Source organism: Leucoraja erinacea, chromosome 9 (genome assembly GCF_028641065.1).
Source record: "Leucoraja erinacea ecotype New England chromosome 9, Leri_hhj_1, whole genome shotgun sequence".
NCBI lineage: Eukaryota > Metazoa > Chordata > Chondrichthyes > Rajiformes > Rajidae > Leucoraja > Leucoraja erinaceus.
The window spans coordinates 17,765,292-17,787,736 of NC_073385.1; the positions used below are offsets into that span (position 1 = coordinate 17,765,292).

At 48.8% G+C, this 22,445-nt stretch overlaps 1 protein-coding gene across 1 annotated transcript in view; it reads right to left on the reverse strand.

Moving 5' to 3' along the window:
• ccdc88c (coiled-coil domain containing 88C) overlaps window positions 1-22,445 on the reverse strand; it is a 181,108-nt gene that overhangs the window by 83,921 nt on the left and 74,742 nt on the right. Inside the window, exon 4 of the mRNA XM_055640219.1 lies at window positions 7,673-7,742. Within this exon, the coding sequence (XP_055496194.1) occupies window positions 7,673-7,742 (70 nt within the window). The remainder of the gene's footprint in view (window positions 1-7,672; window positions 7,743-22,445) is intronic.

The window sequence follows — 22,445 nt, forward strand, 5'->3', positions numbered from 1 at the left end:
CCCCCTCCTTTTCTCAAAATGTAGCAACTTAAATTGGGGCTGCGTCATTGACGCAGGTGCGTCTTCATTGCCAGGAAATACGGTAGATACAATCAAACCAAACTCAAGTGCAATAGGACACAAAGCGCTGTAGTAACTCAGTGGACCAGGCAACAAGGGTAGGTGAAGGTTGAGACTCTTCTTCAGACAACAGGTAGAGCAAAGGGGAAGATACAGAGTGCAGAATATAGTTCTCAGCATTGTAGCGCATCAGTTCCACAGACAAAGTCCAATGTCCGCAATGGGGTAGAGGTGAATCGGACGTTACCCTAGCGTATGGAAGGGCCGTTCAGAAGCCTGATAACAGAAGCTGTTCCTGCGTTTGGTGGTGCGCGCTTTCAAGCTTCTGTACCTTCTGCTGGACGGGAGCGGGGAGATGGAGAGGGAGGAATGCTCCACTTTGAGAAAGGATTGAGCATTTGTTGACACTGGGCCTGAACTCTCAGGAGTTTAGAAGGATGAGGGGAGACCTCATTGAAACTTACTGGATAGTGAAAGGCTTGGATAGAGTGGATGTGGAGAGGATGTTTCCACTAGTGGGAGAGTCTAGGACTAGAGGGCAGAATTAAAGGAGGTTCCTTTAGAAAGGAGATGAGGAGGAATTTCTTTAGTCTGAGGGTGGTGAATCTGTGGAATTGTTTGCCAGACGGCTGGGGAGGCCAAGTCAGTGAATATTGTCGATTAGTACGGGTGTCAGAGGTTATGGGGAGAAGGCAGGAGATGGGCTCATTAGGGAGAGATGGATCAGCCATGATTGAATGGCGGAGTAGACTCGATGGGCCGAATGGCCTAATTCTTCTCCTATCACTTATGACCTTAAGGCTCAGCCATCCCGACTGGGTGATTCCAGTGTGTTAGATCAGGAGAGGGGGAAAGACCTGTGGATTTAGTTTACCAAAGGACACTGCTGCAGTGGGTGTGAATGAACTGCAGATATTGGTTTGAACCGAAGATAGACACAAATGCTGGAGTAACTCAGCGGCACAGGCAGCATCTCTGGAGAGAAGGAATGGATGATGTTTTGGGTGGAGGCCCTTCTTCAGATTTTTTAATGAGGTAGTGTCTGCTCTTTAATATAGAGATGCAGCACGGAACCAGGCCCCTCGGACTACTCATGCTTGAGTCTGAAGAAGGGTCTCGATCTTAGACACCACCCATTCCTTCTCTCCCGAGATGTTTAGAGAGATACAGTGTGGAAACAGGCCCTTCGGCCCACCGGGTCCGTGCCGACCAGCGATCCCCGCACATTAATACCATCCTACACCCACTAGGGACAATTTTTGCATTTACCAAGCCAATTAACCTACAAACCTGGAGTGTGGGAGGAAACCAAAGTCACGGGGAGAACGTACAAACTCCATACAGACAGCACCCGTAGTCGGGATCGAACCCGGGTCTCCGGCGCTGTATTCGCTGTAAGGCAGCTACTCTACCCGCTGCGCCACTGCTGTAGAGCCTGTCCCGCTGAGTCACTCCAGCTTTTTGTGTCTACCTTGGAGATTGCTGCTGCATCGAAGGGCGTGGTGAGATGGTAAGAGCTTTAAATCATTGTTGCCAACTGAGGGCCTGGGAGCGGTAGCAACAGGAGTGAACAAAAGGAAGCAAATTAGTAATGACAGTTAACAAAAACTGACGGGTTTTGGCTGCAAAGTAGTTTCCTGCTTCGGCCAAATACATGTGCAACTTTCAATAAAGGTCAAGGCAGTGTTTGGCTTGCCGCTGGTGTGGCCTTTCCTCTGCCTCACACCTCACAACCTGTTGTCATTGCCTGAAACCCAACATCCAAACCCCCAGACTGAAGGGTCTCGACCCGAAACGTCACACATTCCTTCTCTCCAAAGATGCTGCCTGTCCCGTCGAATTACTCCAGCTTTTTGTGTCTACATATCTCCGGTTTAAACCAGCAGTTCCTTCCAATACACGCAACCCTCCTTGTTAGTTTAGTTTAGTTTGGTCTATTATTGTCACGTGTACCATGAAAAGCTTTTTTGTTGCGTGTCAACCAGTCAGCGGAAAGACTATACATGATTACAATCGAGCCGTCCGCACTGTACAGATACATGAAAGAGGGAATAATGTTCCGTGCAAGGGAAAGTCCAGTAAATTCCGATTAAAGATTGTCTGAGGGTCTCTAATGAGGTAGATAGTAGCTCAGGACTGCTCTTTAATTTAGAGATACAGCATGGAAACAGGCTCTTCGGCCCATCATGTTCACGCTAGGGAGAAGGAATGGGTGACGTTTCGGGTCGAGACTGAAGAAGGGTCTCGACCAGAAACGTCGCCATTCCTTCTCTCCAACTATGCTGCCTGTCCCGCTGAGTTACTCCAGCTTTTTGTGTCTATCTTCAGTTTAATACAGCATCTGCATTTCCCGACGTAGTGCAGCCCATGGAGTGCAGCAGCAGCAGCAGCAGCAGCACCTCGCCCGTGACCCCATCGGTCGGCGGCCCGACCAGCTGTCCGACCTTCGGCCCTTCGCTTACCGCCAACACTTCTGGCACCCGGGCCAAAACTCCTCAGCTGGCCCGCCGGCTGGGCTTTGTGTGCAGTCCAGCACCCGGGGCCAACTCATCGTTCACCCAGCCACGGCCGAGGGCCGAGTCGGTCAACGAATTGCCGTCGGGAATTTGTCCCTTATTTTGACCTTTTGTCCCTTATTTGGGATTGAGAAAGTTGGCGACCCTAGCCGGGATGGAACCCAGGTCTCCGGCGCTGCAAGCGCTGTCAGGCAGCAGCTCTACCGCTGCGCCACCGTATATGGTCATACTGTGCTGTATTATTCCACGCTAGAATGTTCAAAGCTCTTTGTACTGGCCTGTGTGTACAGAGCGTGCACGCAATGCCTGGACATAAACTTGCTGGTAACAGCCAGCATTGAAGTAGCAGTGTACCATGAAGAATCAAACCTGCCACTAATTCCCCACTAAACATTGCTTATCACGCTCGCACATTCCCACATTCCTACTGAAGATGCACACAGTCTCTTGCCCAGAGTAGGGGACTCGAGGACCAGAGGACAGAGGTTCAAGGTGAAGGGGAAAAGACTTAATAGGAAACTGAGGGGTAACATTTTCACACGGAGGGGTGGTGGGTGTATGGAACAAGCTGCCAGAAGGAGGTAGTTGAAGCTGGGACTATCCCAACGCTGAAGAAACAGTTAGACTGGTACATGGATAGGACAGGTTTGGAGGGATATGGACTAAACGTGGGCAGGTGGGACTAGTGTAGCTGGGACATTGTTGGCCGGTGTGGGCAAGTTGGGCCGAAGGGCCTGTTTCCACACCGTATCACTCTATGACTCTATTAACACAAACACACATCAGCTCTACCCTGCCCCCACAGAGCTAGAGACCCTGGTTCGATCCTGACCCCCCCCCCCCCCCCCCCCCCCCCGGGAGCAGTCTGTGTGTGCGGAGTTTGCACCTTCTCCCCATGACCTGTGTGGGTTTCCTCCAGGTGCTCCGGTTTCCTCCCACGTACCTAAGGCGTGCAGGTTTGTAGATTAATTGGCTTCGATAATATGGTAATATTGTGTATATTGAGCAGTCCTAGTGTGTAGGTTAGTGCTAGTATATAGGGATCACTGGTGGGCCGAAGGGCCTGTTTCTACGCTGTATCTCTGATCTAATAAACTAAATAGATGTCATAAGAAAGAATCACAGCCCCTCAATTATGAGGAGATTTGTAGATTAATTGCCTTCTGTAAATTGCCCCTAGTGTGTAGGGAGTGGATGAGAAAGTGGGATAACACAGAACTAGTGTGTGCACGGGTGATCGATGGCCAGTGGGGTTCAGTGGGCTGAAGGGCCTGTTTCCACACTGTATCTCAAAACAAAACTAAATGCAGAAACAGGGAACTGCAGATGCTGGTTTCTATCGATTCCCTCTCTTTCTCTATCCCCCCCTGTATTCCCTCTCTCTCTCTATCCCTCCCCCATCCTAGTTGCACCAGCTTCTCGTTATCACCCAACAAACAGCTAACAATGGCCTGTTTCCTTTATCATCGTTACTTTTTTGCGTATCTTTCATTCATTGTTCTTTATCTCTCCACATCATCGTCTATATCTCTCGTTTCCCGAATCCCTAACCAGTCAGAAGAAGGGTCTCGACCTGAAAAGTCACCCATTCTTTCTCTCCAGAGATGCTGCCTGTCTGAGTTACCCCAGCTTTTTGTGTCTATCTTTGGTTTAAACCGGCATCTGCAGTTCCTTCCTACGGATGCTGGTTAATGCGCAAAAGGACATAAAGTGCAGAAATAATTCAGCAGAGTTTGCATGTTCTCTCTAAAGGGCCTGTCCCACTTGGACGTTATTTGCGCGTCATCATTTACGCGTCGCACACGCGGCGCGACGCACACGTGACGCGGGCACGGCATGCATTACGCACGCATGGCGCTTGGTGAGACGTGGTGGCGTAGGCAGTGACGCGCGGTTTCACGCGGCGCACCAGGATTTTGGGATTCAGAAAATCTTCGCACGCCACCTGCGTGACGTGCAAATGATGCCCAAGTGGGACGGGCCCTTGAGACCGTGTGGGTTTCCTCCTGGTGTTCCAATTTTATAGTCACACAGCACAGAAACAGGCCCCGAAGAAGGGCCCTGACCTGAAACGCCACCGATCTATGTCCTACAGGGACAGCTGTCTGACCTGCGGAGTTACCCCAGTTGTAAATCAGCACCTGCAGTTCCTTGTGTCTCTTAGTAAAAATCAGATTTCCTGCCCTACATTTACAAGCTTGTAAAATTATTGACTGTCTACGGTTTACTTTAGAGACACAGTGCGGAAACAGGCCCTTTGGCCCACCGAGTCTGTGCCGACCAGCGATCGCCCCGTACACTAGCGCTATCCTACGCACCGGGAATAACTTAGAATTTTTACCGAAGCCAATTAACCTACAAAGCTGTACGTCTTAGCAGTGTGGGAGGAAACCCACGCAGGTCACGGGAAGAACGTACAAACTCCGTACAGACAGCCCCCGTAGTCGGGATTGAACCGGGGTCCCTGGCGTTGTCAGGCAGCAACTCTACCGCTGCGCCACCGTGACGCTCATTTACAATTCTTCAATGTCCACTCATGTTGGTAAAACTCCAGCAATCCATTTGCAACAGACACTGACACAGGGCAGGGAATCCTCATAAAAAGACACACTTGTGGAACTAGAGATACATCGTCACTTGTCCAGCAGAGAATGGTGCGCTACATATCGCACCGTAAATTCATCAAAGACACCGCCACAAAAAAGAAACGCATGAGGTCGTAGGTCATAAGTGATAGGAATAGAATTAGCCAATTCGGCCCAACAAGTCTACTCCACCATTCAATCATGGAGACACAGTTAAAGGATAAGGGGGAAATCTTTTAGGACCGAGATGAGAAAATCATTTTTTACACAGAGAGTGGTGAATCTGTGGAATTCTCTGCCACAGAAGGTAGTTGAGGCCAGTTCATTGGCTAGATTTAAGAGGGAGTTAGATGTGGCCTTTGTGGCTAAAGGGATCAGGGGGTATGGAGAGAAGGCATTTTCTATGTTTCTATGATCTATCTCTCCCTCCTAACCCCATTCTCCTGTCTTCTCCCCATAACCCGCACTAATCAGTAATCTATCTACATCTACCTTAAATATATCCACTGACTTGGCCTCCACAGCCTTCTGTGGCATATAATTCCACAGATTCACCACCCTCTGACTCATAAAATCTCTCCCCATCTCCTTCCTAAAAGAATGGCCTTTAATTCTGAGGCTGTGACCTCTGGTCCTAGACTCTCCCACTAGTGGAAACATCCTCTCCACATCCACTCTATTCAAGCTTTTCACTATTCTGCATGTTTCAATGAGGTCCCCCCTCACTCTTCTTCTAAACTCAAAAGAGGGTGGTGAATCTGTGGAATTCTTTGCCACAGACGGCTGTGGAGGCTAAGTCAGTGGATATATTTAAGGCATATATAATAGGTTCTTGATTTGTACGGGTGTCAGGGGTTATGGGGAGAAGGCAGGAGAATGGGATCGAGAGGGAAAGATAGATGGGCAGCGGCATAGAGCGAATGGCCAAATCCTGCTCCTATCACTAACGAACATGCAGATGTTGGAAGCTTGAGCAACTCAGCGGGTCAGGCAGCATCCATGGAGGGAATGGATAGACAATAAAAGTGTTTTCAGAAATATCATCTGTCCATTTCCTCCACTGATGTTGCCTGACCCACTGAGTTTCTCCAGCACTTTTATTTGCCTTTAGATTTTAGCGATTTAGACTTTTGATATACAGGCCCTTCGGCCCACTGAGTCCACACCAGCCATCGATCACCCCGTCCACCAGCACTATCCCACATACTAGGGACAATTTACAATTTTTTACTGAAGCCAATTAACCTACAAACCTGTGTCCGCGTTGTTCTCAGAGGTGCTCCGGTTTCCTCCCACATCCCAAGGGCATGCAGGTATGTAGGTTAATAAGTTTCAGTGAATTGTCCCTTGTGTGTAGGATAGGGGCCACAGTTTAAGAATAAGGGGTCGGCCATTTAGAACGGAGATGAGAAAACACTTTTTCACACAGAGAGTTGTGAATCTGTGGAATTATCAGCCTCAGAGGGCGGCGGAGGCCAATTCTCTGGATGCTTTCAAGAGAGAGTTCTTCTTAGGCCCCCTTCAGTCATGGCTGACCATGGGTGTCTCCTCCAGGGTGCTGTTCCCTATATGGAGGATGCCTGTGCGTGACTTTGTTTAACGTGGGGAGACTGGTGCACAGACAGCCACCCCACGGTCCTTGACAGATCTGGGTCAAGATCCAGTAGCATGGAGTCCAAGACAAGTTAGATACTCTTAAAGAAAGCGGAGCCAGGGGATATGGGGAGAAGGCAGGAACGGGGTACTGATTGGGGATGGTCAGCCATGATCACATTGAATGGCGGTGCTGGATTGAAGGGCCAAATGGCCTACTCCTGCACCTATTGTCTATTGACAGTGCTAGTGTACAGGTGATCGCTGGTCAGCGCGGACTCGGTGGGCCGAAGGGCGGCTCTCTAAACTAAAGCGGTTAGAGTAGAGACCTCGCATGGAGCCATTAGTGGTTCCGAGGATCCTCCAGTGCTTCTACGCAGCGGCGGTGGAAAGCATCTTGTCCGGGAACATTACCATCTGGTTTGGGAATTGCTCTGCCAAGGACAAGAAGGCTCTGCAGAGAGTAGTGCGTTCGGCCGAACGCACTATGGGAACTTCACTCACCCCCCTGCAGGAACTATACAACAGGAGGTGCAACTCCAGAGCAAACAAAATCATGGGAGACCCCTTCCACCCCTGCAAAGGACTGTTCCAGTTGCTACGGTCAGGCAAACGCCTCCGTTGCCATGCGGTGAGAACGGAGAGGTTGAGAAGGATTTCTCCCCAGAGGCAATTCGGACTGTAAACGCCTCTCTCACCAGGGACTAACTCTACTGAACGTTTTTCCTTCCATTATTTATTATGAAAAAGAATATGTGTGTTATGATTGTGTTTATAATTTGTTTGGTTGTTTTGTTGTTTGTCTTTTGCACAAAGGTCCGCGAGCATTGCCACTTTCATTTCACTGCACATCTCGTATGTGTATGTGACAAATAAACTTGACTTGACTTGACTTGACTTAAGGTTGGAGTCACTCACCTGAGAGAGGGTCTTTTGCAATCAGGAGAACATTTGGCAGATTCATTACCACCAACTGTTGCAGACACTCCTGTTAATAAAACACACAACGAGACACGGGCATTACTTTCAATAGGAGTGGACTTCCGCCCAGTAAATTTACTTAGCAATCAAACAGCGATCTAGAAAATATCCATTCAAGTCTCAGTGACTTCAAACTGGGATCTGATGGAGCGTGGACGATAAAACGCTGTAGTAACTCAGCGGGACAGGCAGCTTCTCTGGAGAGAAGTGGTGGGTGACGTTTCAGGTCAAGACAGGTCAGACTGATGGAGCAGATGCACACAGGGGGGAGACAAGCAATTTCCCCATCCTCTTTCATCACCGCACTCCATGCTGGCTTCACAAAATAATATTATATTTCTTCAAGTAATTTAACACTGGGTTGCTATATTGTTATCCGTGTGTCCCGATAAATTTCTTTCCGTTCAAGAGAGAGCTAGATAGGGCTCTTAAAGATAGCGGAGTCAGGGGATATGGGGAGAAGGCAGGAACGGGGTATTGATTGGGGATGATCAGCCATGATCACATTGAATGGCGGAGCCGGCTCGAAGGGCCGAATGGACTACTCCTGCACCTATTGTCCATGTTTCTGTGTTTCTATGTGTCACTGCGTCTACGAGGCTGTTAAACTGCTGCAAGAATATCATTATACCGCTGTCAGTAAGTTTGCCTGGTCCATCACGGGTACTGACCTCCCCACCATCGAAGGGATCTACAGGAGGCGCTGCTTCAAAAAGGCAGCCAGCATCGTCAGAGACCCACACCACCCTGACCACACTCTCAACTCACTCCTTCCATCAGGGGTCAGATCGGCCCGGCGCGGGGGAGCTGAGATTCCCCCCGATGCAGGAGCTTGATGGCCCCGACACGGAGGGTCCAAACGCTGCCGGCTACGGGAGACAAGATCGTCCCGTCAACGGAAGCCTCAAGGCCCCCCGAAGGCAGGAGAACAAAGAAGGGAAGAGATTGAACTTGTTTTCTCCTTCCATCACAGTGGGGAATGTGGAGGAGTCACTGTGGTGGATGTTTATGTTAAAATGTACTTTGTGTGTTCTGTTGCTTTTTATATGTATGACTGTACGGCAAATGAAATTCCTCGTATGTTGCAAAACATACTTGGCTAATATAGATTATGATTATGATTATGATCAGTAAGAAGGTACAGGAGTCTGAAAACTGCAGCGTCCAGGTTCAGGAACTTCCCTTCATCCATCAGGCTCTTAAACGCTGTAACTGGCAAGTCTTGATGTCGGGTGTCAGGGGTTATGGGGAGAAGGCAGGAGTATGGGGTTAGGAGGTAGAGATAGATCAGCTATGATTGAATGGCGGAGTAGACTTGATGGGCCGCATGGCCTAATTCAACTCCTATTCCTTATGACCCGGGTATACTCTGAGATACATAGAGGCGTTAGTTTTGTCTTGGAACTGTAAATGTGTGTGTGTGTGTGTGCGCGCGCGTGCATGCGTGTGTGTGTGTGTGTGTGCGCGCGCGTGCATGCGTGTGTGTGTGTGCAAGCGCATGTGTGCATGTGTGTGTGTGTACATACTGGACTTTTTTTCTCGTTTATTATACTGTTCACAGTCTACTATGTTTACACACTCTGTCGTGCTGCAGCAAGTAACAATTTCCTTGGTCTGCCCGGGACACATGACAATAAAATGCTCTTTACAACTAAACACTTCTGGCTATTAAAGTGCGGTGCATGAACAGGCCCTTCGGCCCATCGTGTCCTTGCTGAAAACGATGCCAAGCCAAATTAATTTAAATAAAAAACACATAGAGTTGGCGTAGATCAGTAGATCACATTTTCAGGGTAGCATGGTGGCCTGAAACCCGGGTTAGACAATAGACAATAGGTGCAGGAGTAGGCTATTCGGCCCTTCGAGCCAGCACCACCGTTCAATGTGATCATGGCTGATCATCCCCAATCAGTACCCCGTTCCTGCCTTCTCCCCATATCCCATGACTCCACTATCTTTAAGAGCCCTATCTAGCTCTCTCTTGAAAGCATCCAGAGAACCTGCCTCCACCGCCCTCTGAGGCAGAGAATTCCACAGACTAACAACTATCTCTGTGAAAAAGTGTTGCCTCGTCTCCATTCTAAATGGAATAATTACCCCTTATTCTTATCCCTTAGAGGTTCTATCCCGACTGTGGGTGCTGTCTGCACATTTTCCCCATGACCGTGTGGATTTTCTCCGGGTTCTTCGGTTTCCCCCCACACACCAAAGATGTACAGGTTTGTAGGTTAATTGGCTTGGTATAAATGTAAATTGTCCCTAGTGTGTGTGGGATAGTGTTAATGTGCGGGGATCGCTGGTCGGCGCGGACCCGGTGGGCCGAAGGGCCTGTTTCCACGCTGTATCTCTAAACTAAACTAAACTAAACTAAAATGTTTTACTGCATTTAGAGTCACAGAGTGACACAGTGTGGGAAACAGGCCCTTCGGTGGGCCCAACTAGCCCACACTGGAGTTTCTCACCAGAACATGGCTCTGCCGAAATATAGAGCTTCAATTATACTGGAGGACTTGGTTTTGTTATTGTCCACAGCGTAGCAACTAATCGGCCGACTGAAACATTATCACAGTCGCACAAGCAATAAAGATCCTGCAAAACGATACAATTCCAAACCCCATGACCTGGTGTGACATCGATCAGAGGGAGGTACGAGGCATGGGTGTTTGTGTAAAGCTGGCTTTCAAATGTTCCTGGAGTTATACACTGTGGACACTAGCATGCAGGAAACAAAACCCACCTCTTTAGTCAGACTGAAAAGGTTAAATGCTTTTAAATATATAAAAGATACATGGTGGAATACATCACCCCGATTCTGGCTTCTCTCCACTGGCTCCCAGAGATACAGCGTGGAAACAGGCCCTTCGGCCCACCGGGTCGGCGCAGACCAGCGATCCTCGCACATTAACACTATCCCACACCCCTTTATGTGTACAAAACCTATATCAAAAATCTGCTAACCCACCATTCCACCTCCAGGTCCCTCAGATCGGCCGACTTGGGGTTACTGAACATCCAGGCATAAGCTCAGGGGCGACCGCGCCTTTGCGGTTGCAGCACCTAGACTGTGGAACAGCATCCCTCTTCCCATCAGAACTGCCATCGACTCTTTTAAGTCAAGACTTAAAACTTATTTCTACTCACAAGCGTTTCTTGAGGTCCTCTGAGGGAGGGCAGTATGTATGTATTTATGTATGTATTGTTAGATCTATGTACCTCTGTATGTAGCACGTTAATACCTGCACTGATGTAAAGCACTTTGGTCAACGAGAATTGTTTTTAAATGTGCTATACAAATAAAATTGACTTATGACGTCAAGCAGGCTTTCTCTTGTTGAAAAGTAAAGGGCCTGTACCACTTACGTGTCCTTGGCACGCAAACTACGCGACCTCGTGGTCGCATTGAGCCGCGATGGACCCGCGAAGGTCGCTCGCGATTTCATGCGTACGCACAGCCGTCTGGAGCGCGTGACGTCATTTGAAGATGGACACAAAGCTGGAGTAACTCAGCGGAACCGGCAGCATCTCTGGAGTGAAGCAACGGGTGATGTTTCGTGTCGAGACCCTTCTTCAGAATGAAAAGAAGGGTCTTGACCCGAAACGTCACCCATTGCTTCTCTCCAGAGATGCTGCCGGTCCCGCTGAGTTACTCCTGTATTTTGTGTCTATCTTCAATTTTCTTGGCCCTGCTCTGGGAGTAGGAGTGGGGGCGGATTCGGATCCGCAACGGCCGTGAGTCCCAGGCCCAGCTCGGCGATCGTTTTCCTGCTTCTGCTGCTGTTGGAGGTGAGACGTTGCTTCCCGCCAGGGTCTTGGGCCTGTCCCACTTTGGTCGTCAGTTACGCGACAGGCCGTTGGCGCGCGAAGATTTCGTTCGCTACAAAAATTTCGGAGCCCCGCGCGATGTTGCGCACAAATTTGTGTGAAAAAATTACCCTTCAGGTTCCTATTCCTAACCCCTCAGGTTTAGGAAGTTCCGCATGTCCCCTACAACTCTCACCAACTTCTACAGATGCGCCGTAGAGAGCTTTATATCGGGATGCATCACAGCTCGGTTTGGGAACAGCTCCATCCTGGACAGCAAGAAATTGCAGAGAATTGTGTGGACGCACGCTGCCTCGCAAGGCCAGCAGCATAATCAAGGACCAGTCTCACCCTGGCCACTCCATCTTCTCCCCTCTCCCATCTGGTAAAAGGTACAGAAATGTGAAAACGCACGCACTCCTCCAGATGCAGGGACAGTTTCTTCCCAGCTGTTATTAGGCAACTGATCCATCCTACCACAACCAGACAGCGGTCCTGAGCTACTATCTACCACTTTGTAGACCATCAGACTATCTTTGATCGGACTTTACTGGCTTAATCTTGCACTAACCTTATTTCCTTTTATAGACTATAAATCGATTGATTGTAATCATGTATTGTCTTCCCGCTGACTGGACAGCATGCAACAAAAGCTTTTCACTGTACCTCGGGGTAAATGACAAACTAATCTCAAACTATTAAATCCTCCCCCCCCTCACCTTAAACATATGCCCTCTGGTCCTCCATTCCCCTACTCTGGGCAAGAGGCGTGTCAAAGAGGATTTTCCTAAACCTCTACAGGTAGAGATCATTTTGACTGGCTGCATCGTGGCCTGGTTCAGCAACTTGAACATCCGGGAGCGAAAAGGACTACAAAAAGTTGTGACCACTGCCCAGTCCATCACCGGCTTTGACCTCCCGACTATCGAAGGGATCTATCGTAGTCGCTGCCTCAAAAAAGCAGCCAAAATCATCAAGGACCCACACCATCCTGGCCACACACTCATCTCATCACTGCCATCGGGAAGAAGGTACAGGAGCCTGAAAACTGTAACGTCCAGGTTCAGGAACAGCTTCTTCCCTACACCCATCAGGCTGCTAAACACAACAACAAATAAGCTCTGAGCTCTGAACTGCAAAAGACAATATTATTATTGTACTATATTTGTTATTTATTGAACCTTTTCTTTTTTCCCCAGTTATGTACAATGTTTACATATTCACATATTGTGTTGTGCTGCAGCAAGTAAGAATGTCATTGTCCCACCGGGGACATATAACAATAAAACACATTTGAGTATATTTACCAGATCAAATAAGATACAATAATTCTTACTCGAAGGCACGTTGATGCAATAACATAAATATATGGCCGCTAAAACATTTGCATGTAGACTCAGTGGGCTGTTTCTTTGCACTGTCACTGTATGTCATGTTGTTACTTGTGGGCGGAGCACCAAGGCAAATTCCTTGTATGTGAATACTTGGCCAATAAACGTACTTACTTACTTATAGGGTAACCGGGAATTGTAATTACATATGACAAAAATCTCCTTGATATGTATGCAACAAAACTCACTGTACCTTGGAACGTTGAGACAATAAACTACACTACACTACACCACTCTAATCTAAACTCCACCCCAGTCTGAAGAAGGGTCTCAATCCGAAACGTTATCTGTCCATTTTCTCCGGAGATGCTGCCTGACACTCTGAATTGCTCCAGCATTTTGTGTCTATCTTCAGTGTCAACCAGCATCTACAGTTCCTTCCTTCAGAATGAGGCGTGGAGTCACAGAGCGTGGAAACAGGCCCTTCGGCCCATCTTGCCCACACCGGCCAACATGCCTCATCTACACTAATCCCACCTGCCTGCATTTGGCCCATATCCCTCTCAACCTGTCATATCCATGTATCTGTATGAATGTTTCTTAAATGTTGCAATAATACCTGCCCCAACTACTTCCTCCAGCAGCTCGTTCCATACACCCACCACCCATTGTGTGAAAAGGTTACCCCTCAGATTCCTATGAAATCTTTCCTCCTTCACCTTAAACCCCTGCCCACTGGTTCTCGATTCCCCTACCCTGTGCATCTACCCGATCTATTCTTCTCAAGAGTCAAGAGAGTTTATTGTCATGTGTCCCAGATAGGACAATGATATTCTTGCTGTTCTTCAGCGCAACAGAATATAGTCGGCATAAATAAGTCAAGTCAAGTCAAGTCACTTTTATTTCTATAGCACATTTGAAAAACAACTCTCGTTGGCCAAAGTGCTTTACATTGGTGGAGGTACTAACGTTATACAACATTGGTTCATAGATTAAGTCCAAACATCACTACATACATATAGCCCTCCCTCAGAGGACGTCAAGAAAGGCTTGGGAATACAGATGAGTTTTAAGTCTGGACTTAAAGGAGTCGATGGAGGGGGCAGTTCTGATGGGAAGAGGGATGCTGTTCCACAGTCTAGGAGCTGCAACCGCAAAGGCGCGGTCGCCCCTGAGCTTATGCCTAGACCGCGGGATATTCAGCAACCCCAAGTCGGCCGATCTGAGGGACCTGGAGGTGGTGTGGTGGGTGAGCAGACTTTTAATGTAGGTGGGGGCAAGCCCATTGAGGGCTTTGTAGACATAAGTAAATAAATACAGAACAGATCAGTGTGACCATATACCATTTTATACTGCACTGTAAGATTACCCCTCATCATCCTGCGCTCCAAGGAATAGATCCCCAGCCTGTTCAACCTCTCTCTATGGCTTGTCCTTGCATCAAAGTCTGAAGAAGGGTTTCGGCCCGAAACGTTGCCTATTTCCTTCGCTCCATAGATGCTGCTGCACCCGCTGAGTTTCTCCAGCTTTTTTGTGTAACCTTCGATTCTCCAGCATCTGCAGTTCCCTCTTAAACATCCTTGTAAATCTTCTCTTTGCCTTTTCCAACATAACACAATCTTTGCTCCAGAGATGCTGCCCTGCTCCAGACTCTGTTACTCCAGATTTTTGTGTCTATCTCCAGGATTTCAGTGTTCCGTTCCCGTTGAAAATGACAATTAGCTTAATTTAGTTTATTGTCACGTGTACCGAATGTCATTGAAAAGCCCAACATCCAAACCCTCAGACTGAAGAAGGGTCTCGGCCAGAAACGTCGCCTATTCCTTCCCTCCAGAGATGCTGCCTCACACGCTGAGTTAGTCTAGCATTTTGAAAAAGCTTTTTGTTGCGTGCGGTTTAAACCAGCAGCATCTGCAGTTCCTTCCTACACTGGATGTCAGGAGAGGTCACTCTCGCATCACCTCTGGAGCTCTGATCCCTGGTGCATTTAGTTTGTCTGCACTCTGCTGGTGCAGCCTTGTCGCGCCTGGATCCTTTGTCCGTGATCGAGCACCGTGGGGATAGTAGGCTTCGGTTTGATGGGTGACCTTTGGAAAACAACTTGCTCAACACTGCCAGGGCAACCGACAAGGGAAACACACGCGCTGTTCATGTCGGCACATGTTGGTACCAGCCCAGCCCCGGACAAACAAAGCCCCATCCGTTTTCCTGTCCAGATTGCTCCTCGGATCCACCAACACGGGGAAAACAAACAGCAACAGCAGTATCGGGAACTCCACCCAACCATTAAACATTTGGCACAACACTTTCCTGCAACTGTTAGGGATGGCAGAGTAGCGCAGCGGAGAGAGCTACTCTCTCACAGAGTCAGAGACCCAGGTTCGATCCTGACTATCGGTGCTGTCTGTATGAAAGTAAGCATGCAGGTACAGCAGGCAGTGAAGAAAGCAAATGGCACGTTGGCCTTTATAACAAGAGGAATTGAGTATAGGAGCACAGAGGTTCTTCTGCAGTTGTACAGGCCCTTAATGAGACCACACCTGGAGTATTGTGTGCAGTTTTGGTCTCCCAATTTGAGGAAGGACATTCTCGCTATTGAGGAAGTGCAGCGTAGGTTTACAAGGCTAATTCCTGAGATGGCGGGACTGTCATATGCTGAGAGAATAGAACGGCTGGGCTTGTACACTCTGGATTTTTCTTCTTCCCGCACCTCCCCCCCCCCCCCCCCCCCCCCCCCCCCCCCCCCCCCCCACATCAGTCTGAAGAAGGGTCTCGACCCGAAACGTCACCTCAGTGGATATCTAGATCAGTTTGAAGAGTCTCGACCTGAAGCATCACCTGTCCATTCCCTCCACATGCGGCCTGAACCACTGAGTTCCTCCAGCACTTATGGATATGGATATTTATGTATTTATTTGTTTATAGTCACATATGCCATTAAACATTACACGGTGAATTCATTTTGCGTATAATATATTTGTGTCTTGCTGGATCTCGTAATTGTCTCAGATTCAGATTCAGATTCAATTTTAATTGTCATTGTCAGTGTACAGTACAGAGACAACGAAATGCATTTAGCATCTCCCTTGAAGAGCGACATAGCAAACGATTTGAATAAAAAATAAATAATAAGTGTCCGGGGGGGTGGGGGGGGGGGGTGACTGGCAGTCACCGAGGTACGTTGTTTAGTAGAGTGACAGCCGCCGGAAAGAAGCTGTTCCTCGACCTGCTGGTTCGGCAACGGAGAGACCTGTAGCGCCTCCCGGATGGTGGGAGGGTAAACAGTCCATGGTTGGGGTGAGAGCAGTCCTTGGCGATGCTGAGCGCCCTCCGCAGACAGCGCTTGCTTTGGACAGACTCAATGGAGGGGAGCGTGGAACCGGTGATGCGTTGGGCAATTTTCACCACCCTCTGCAGTGCCTTCCGGTCGGAGACAGAGCAGTTGCCATACCATACTGTGATGCAGTTGGTAAGGATGCTCTCGATGGTGCAGCGGTAGAAGTTCACCAGGATCTGAGGAGACAGATGGACCTTCTTCAGTCTCCTCAGGAAGAAGAGACGCTGATGAGCCTTCTTGATCAGAGTAGAGGTATTGTGGGTCCAAGAGAGGTCATCGGAGATGTTGACTCCCAGGAACCTGAAGCTAGAAACACGTTCCACCTCCGTCCCGTTAATGTGGATGGGGGTGTGCGTGCCACCTCTGGACTTCCTGAAGTCTACAATGAGCTCCTTGGTCTTCTTGGAGTTAAGGGCCAGGTTGTTGTCAGCGCACCATGCTGCTAAGTGCTGGACCTCCTCCCTGTAGGCCGACTCATCGTTGTTGCTGATGAGGCCAATCACCGTTGTATCATCTGCATACTTGATGATGGTGTTAGTACCATGTACAGGTGTGCAGTCATAGGTGAAGAGGGAGTAGAGGAGGGGGCTCAGCACACAGCCCTGAGGAACGCCGGTGTTCAGGGTGAGGGTTGAAGAGGTGTGCTTGTCTAACCTCACAGACTGGGGTCTGTTGGTTAGAAAGTCCAGTATCCAGTTGCAGAGGGAGGGGTCGATGCCCAGGTTACCGAGGTCGATGCCCAGGTTACCGATGCCAGACTGCCAATGGGGACGCCACTGGGAATAGTCAAAGACTTTGCCTCTGAATAACTTGCTCTTGGGCAGCACAGCGGTAGATTTGCTGCCTCACAGCGCCAGAGACCCAGGCTCGATTCTAACTATGGGTGCTGTCTGTACGAAGTTTGCACCCTGAATTTTCTCAGGGTGCTCCAGTTTCCACCTACACTACAGGTTTTTTGTGGGTCTGAAGAAGGGTCTCGACCCGAAACATCAACCAGAGAATTCTCTCCAGAGATACTGCCTGTCCCGCTGAGTTACAATAATAGATAATAGGTGCAGGAGTAGGCCATTCGGCCCTTCGAGCCAGCAACGCCATTCAATGTGATCACAGCTGATCATCCCCAATCAGAACCCCGTTCCTGCCTTCACCCCATATCCCCTGACTCCGCTATCTTCAAGAGCCCTATCTAGCTCTCTCTTGAAAGCATCCAGAGAACCGGCCTCCACCGCCCTCTGAGGCAGAGAACTGCAGTTTTTTGTGTCTATTTTCGGTTTAAACCAGCATCTGCAGTTCCTTCTTGCACAGGTTTGTAGGTTAATTGGCTTCGGTAAAATTGTAAATTGTCCCGAGTGTGCGTAGGATAGGGGTAGTGTACGGGGATCGCTGGTCAGTGTGGACTCGCTGGGCCGAAGGGCCTGTATCTCTAAACGAATAATCAAAATAGATGTAAAATTAAAAAAATAACCTCCCGGAATATTAGGAGTTGCCCCTTCACGAAAGTACCATGATGTTCTGGGATACCACGGGAATTTTGTGGATATACTCTGTAATGCCATTTAAATGGTAATGCAGGCATGCATGCCGTGTGTCAGGAATGCTGCAGAGCGGAGCACTGGCCATAAAAACCCCTCAGGGGGGCAATACTTCGTGTTGGACAAACACTACGCGCGGGCTCCCACTGGTTGTAAAAACTCTGTGCTTTCCCACACTGCGCCAGCTGTGTAAATCTGGGAACAAATCCACAGAAGGTAAAGGCACAAACATTCTCAATTAAAGCAGCAGATCCGAACAGCGGCATTTGGTCACAGTGTCGCAGCGGGTGGAGTTGCTGCCTCACTTCAGGTAGAAGGCACAGGAGCCTGAAGACTGTAACAACCAGGTTCAGGAATAGCTACTTCCCCACAGCCATCAGGCTCGGACAAAACTCTGAACAATAATAGCCCATCAGCTGTTATTCGCACTTTATTTTCAGTTTATTTATTCATGTGTGTATTTACGTATATAATGGTATATGGACACACTGATCTGTTTTGTAGTCAATGCCTACTATGTCCTGTTGTGCTGAAGCAAAGCAAGAATTTCATTGTCCTGTCAGGGACACATGGCAATAAACTCTCTTGACATGACTTGTCTTGACAGAGACCCTCAGTCGGTACCCATCCTGACTAAGGGTCAGTACAAAGCATGCACGTTCACCCCCATGACTGAGTGGGTTTTCTTCGGGTGCTCCAGTTTCCACCCACATCCCTAAGACGTGCGGGTTTGTGGGCAGAAACATGGCAGATGCAGTTTAATGTGGATAAATGTGAGGTTATCCACTTTGGTAGCAAAAACAGGAAGGCAGATTACTATTTGAATGGTGTCAAGTTGGGAAAAGGGAAGTACAACGGGATCTGGGGGTCCTTGTTCATCAGTCAAGGAAAGTAAGCATGCAGGCACAGTAGGCAGTGAAGAAAGCGAATGGCATGTTGGCCTTCATTACAAGAGGAGTTGAGTATAGGAGCAAAGAGGAGGCCCTTCTGCAGTTGTACAGGGCCCTAGTGAAACCACACCTTGAGTATTTTGTGCAGTTTTGGTCCCTTAATTTGAGGAAGGACATTCTTGCTATTGAGGGAGTGCAGCGTAGGTTTATAAGGTTAATTCCCAGGATGGCGGGACTGTCATATGCTGAGAGAATGGAGCGGCTGGGCTTGTATGCTCTGGAATTTAGAAGGATGAGAGGGAATCTCGTTGAAACATATAAGATTGTTAAGGGTTTGGACACACTAGAGGCAGGAAACATGTTCCCGATGTTGGGGGAGTCCAGAACCAGGGGCCACAGTTTAAGAATAAGGGGTAAGCCATTTAGAACGGAGACGAGGAAACACTTTTTCTCACAGAGAGTGGTGAGTCTGTGGTTCTCTGGATACTTTCACCCACCCGACCAGCAATCACCCGTACACTTGCAATATCCTACACACTAGGGGCACTTTAGAGAAGCTAATTAACCAACAATAGACAATAGGTGCAGGTGTAGGTCATTCGGCCCTTCGAACCAGCACCACCATTCAATGTGATCATGGCTGATCAACCCCAATCAGTACCCTGTTCCAGTCTTCTCCCCATATATCCTGACTTGAAGAGCCCTATCTAGCTCTCTTTTGAAAGTATCCAGAGAACCGGCCTCCACCGCCCTCTGAGGCAGAGAATTCCACAGATGCACAACTCTGTGTGAAAAAGTGGCCCCTGGTTCTGGACTCCCCCAACATCGGGAACATGTTTCCTGCCTCTAGCTTGTCCAATCTCTTAATAATCTTATATGTTTCAATAAGGTCCCCTCTCATCCTTCTAAATTCCAGTGTGTACAAGCCCAGCCGCTCCATTCACTGTAAACGGCTCGATTGTAATCATGTGTTGTCTTTCCGCTGACTGGATAGCACGCAACAAAAACATTTCACTGTACCTCAGCACATGTGACAATGAACTAAACTAAACTGAAGAAGGATCTCGACCCGAAACGTCGCCCATTCCTTCTCTCTCTGCTCCACCTGCTGAGTTACTCCAGCATTTTGTGTCTGCCTTCGATCTATACCAGCACCTGCAGTTCTTTCATTCACAGAATTTGAAGAGCTCCCATCTGCGGGGATCGATTTTTTTTTAAGATGAGAAACTTGCAAATATCTGAAGGTCATTTCTGACGACTCCCGCACCTTCACTGCCAGTTTTTTGTTTCTTTTATCCAGAGATCAAAGGAAACGGAATTTACTGATCTGTGTCCGTGGCTGGGCTGAGTCCAACGACTCTGGCAATGAGACTACAATGAACACACTACAAAAGGGAATCAAGCTAAACTTGCAAAAGAACCATTCATAACCCGAAACAAACATTTACTTTTCCACTTTGAATAAAGGCCAACTTTAAACCCAATTAGTGTTCTAAAAAATATATATTTTATCGGACAGAGGAAAGCTTTCAAGATCAACATTCCATCAGCACAGAGACCGTGGGGCAGCGGTACAGTTGCTGCCATGCAGCGCCAGAGGCCTGGGGTTCGATCCCGACTACGGGTGCTGTCTGTATGGAGTTTGTCCTCTCCACATCCACTCTTTGATTAGAAAATGTGTACATTGTCGCTAGTGTATAGGATAGTGCTAGTGTCTGGGGCGCAGCGGTAGAGTTGCTACCTTGCAACGAATGCAGCGCCGGAGACCCGGGTTCCATCCCGACTACGGGTGCTGTCTGTACGGAGTTTGTACGTTCTCCCCGTGACCGTGTGGGTTTTCTCCGGGTGCTCCGGTCTCCTCCCACACTCCAAAGACGTGCAGGTTTGTAGGTTAAATGGCCAGTAAAATTGTAAATTGTCCCCAGTGTGTGTAGGATAGTGTTAGTGTATGGGGTGATGGGAGCGGACTCGGTGGGCCGAAGGCCCTGGTTCCATTCTGTAACCACAAAATCTAAAATAAACAGGACCTTCAGACAAGCTAATCTGTGTTGTCCATCGACCAGCATTGACACTAATGTAGACAAAAATGTTGGAGTAACTCAACGGGTCCAGCAGCATCTCTGGAGAGAAGGAATGGATGATGTTTCGGGTCGAGACACTTCTTCAGAAATGTCACACATTGCTTCTCTCCAGAGATGCTGCTGGTCCCGCTGAGTTACTCTTGCATTTTGTGTCTATCTCCAATCGTCTTGGCCCCACTCTGGGAGTAGAAATGGGAGCGGATCCCGATCCACAACGACCGTGAGCCCCAGGCCGAGCTCGGCGATCGATTGCCTGCTTCTGCTGCTGTTGCAGGTGAGATGTTGCGCCGGCCCAGGGTCTTGGGCCTGTCGCACTTTGGCCGTCAGTTCCGTGACAGGCTGGTGGCGCGCGAAGATTTCGTTCAGGACGCAGTCCACACTCCTCCTCACCACTCCATGCGCCCGTCCCTGCGCTACCCGCACGCTAGCAGGTCGCGTAAATGGCGTGCGATTGACAGCCGAGTGGGACAGGCCCTTTAGAGTGGCCAGTTAACCTATCATCATAGTTGTGGAGTCATGCAGCAGGGAAACAGGCCCTTCAGCCCAACGCATTCATGCTGAACAACATGTGCTCATAAGTTCATGTTCATAAGCTCTAGAATTAGGCCATTCGGCCCATCAAGTCTACTCCGCCATTCAATCATGCCTGATCTATCTCTCTCTCCCAATCCCAATCTCTTGCCTTCACCCCATAATCCCGTGACATCAAGAATCTGTCAATCTCCACCTTAAAAATATCCATTGACTTGGCCTCCACAGCCGTCTGTGGCATCACAATGTGGCAAGGATTCATCACCATCTGACTAAGGACACCATAGGCCGAAGGGCCTGTTCCAGTGCTGTACTGTTCAATGTTCTATGATTCCACTCAGCAGAATTGGGACACCACAGCTGTCTTAGTTAATTAAATTTCGCAGAAGACACAAGACTGTTTTAGTTTAGTCTAGTTTAGAGATACAGCGCAGAAACAGACCCTTCGGCCCACCAAGTCCGCACTGACCAGCGATCCCCGCACATTAACTTGACCCACTAGGGACAATTTACATTGACCAAGCCAATTAACCCACAAACCTGCACGTCTTTGGAGTGTGGGAGGAAACCGAAGATCTCGGAGGAAACCCAAGCAGATCACGGGGAGAACGTGCAAACTCCGTACAGACAGCACCCGTAGTCGGGATCGAACCCGGTGCTGCACGGCAGCAACTCTACCGCTGTGCATCAGTGCCACCCTAACTTGCTTCCAGAAAGTTCCATTTCGTAACGTTTAATTCCTGGATGTAATAATCAGTTATTTTAAGGCAAGAATGCGTAAAGGCATCTACCAGCTTTATATAACTGCCAATTCATCCCAAACCCACAACTATCTAAACTTGTCCACATTGAAGCATTGAAGGAACTTAGGTCAGCAGGTTACACCCTGCTGCTGGGTCACAAGGACGTGGCCTCAAAAACTACCTCATTGGACTCCATCTACACCTCACTCTGCCTCGGCAAGGCCAGCAGCATAACCAAGGACCAGTCTCACCCCCCCCCCCCCCCCCCCCCCCCCCCCCCCCCCCCCCCACCCCCTCGTCCTCCCTTTTCTCCCCTCTCCCATCAGGCAAGAGGTACAGAAGTGTGAAAACGCACACCTCCAGATTCAGAGACAGTTTCTTCCCAGCTGTTATCAGGAACTGAACCATCCTACCACCAACTAGAGAGCGGTCCTGACCTCACATCTACCTCACTGGAGACCCTC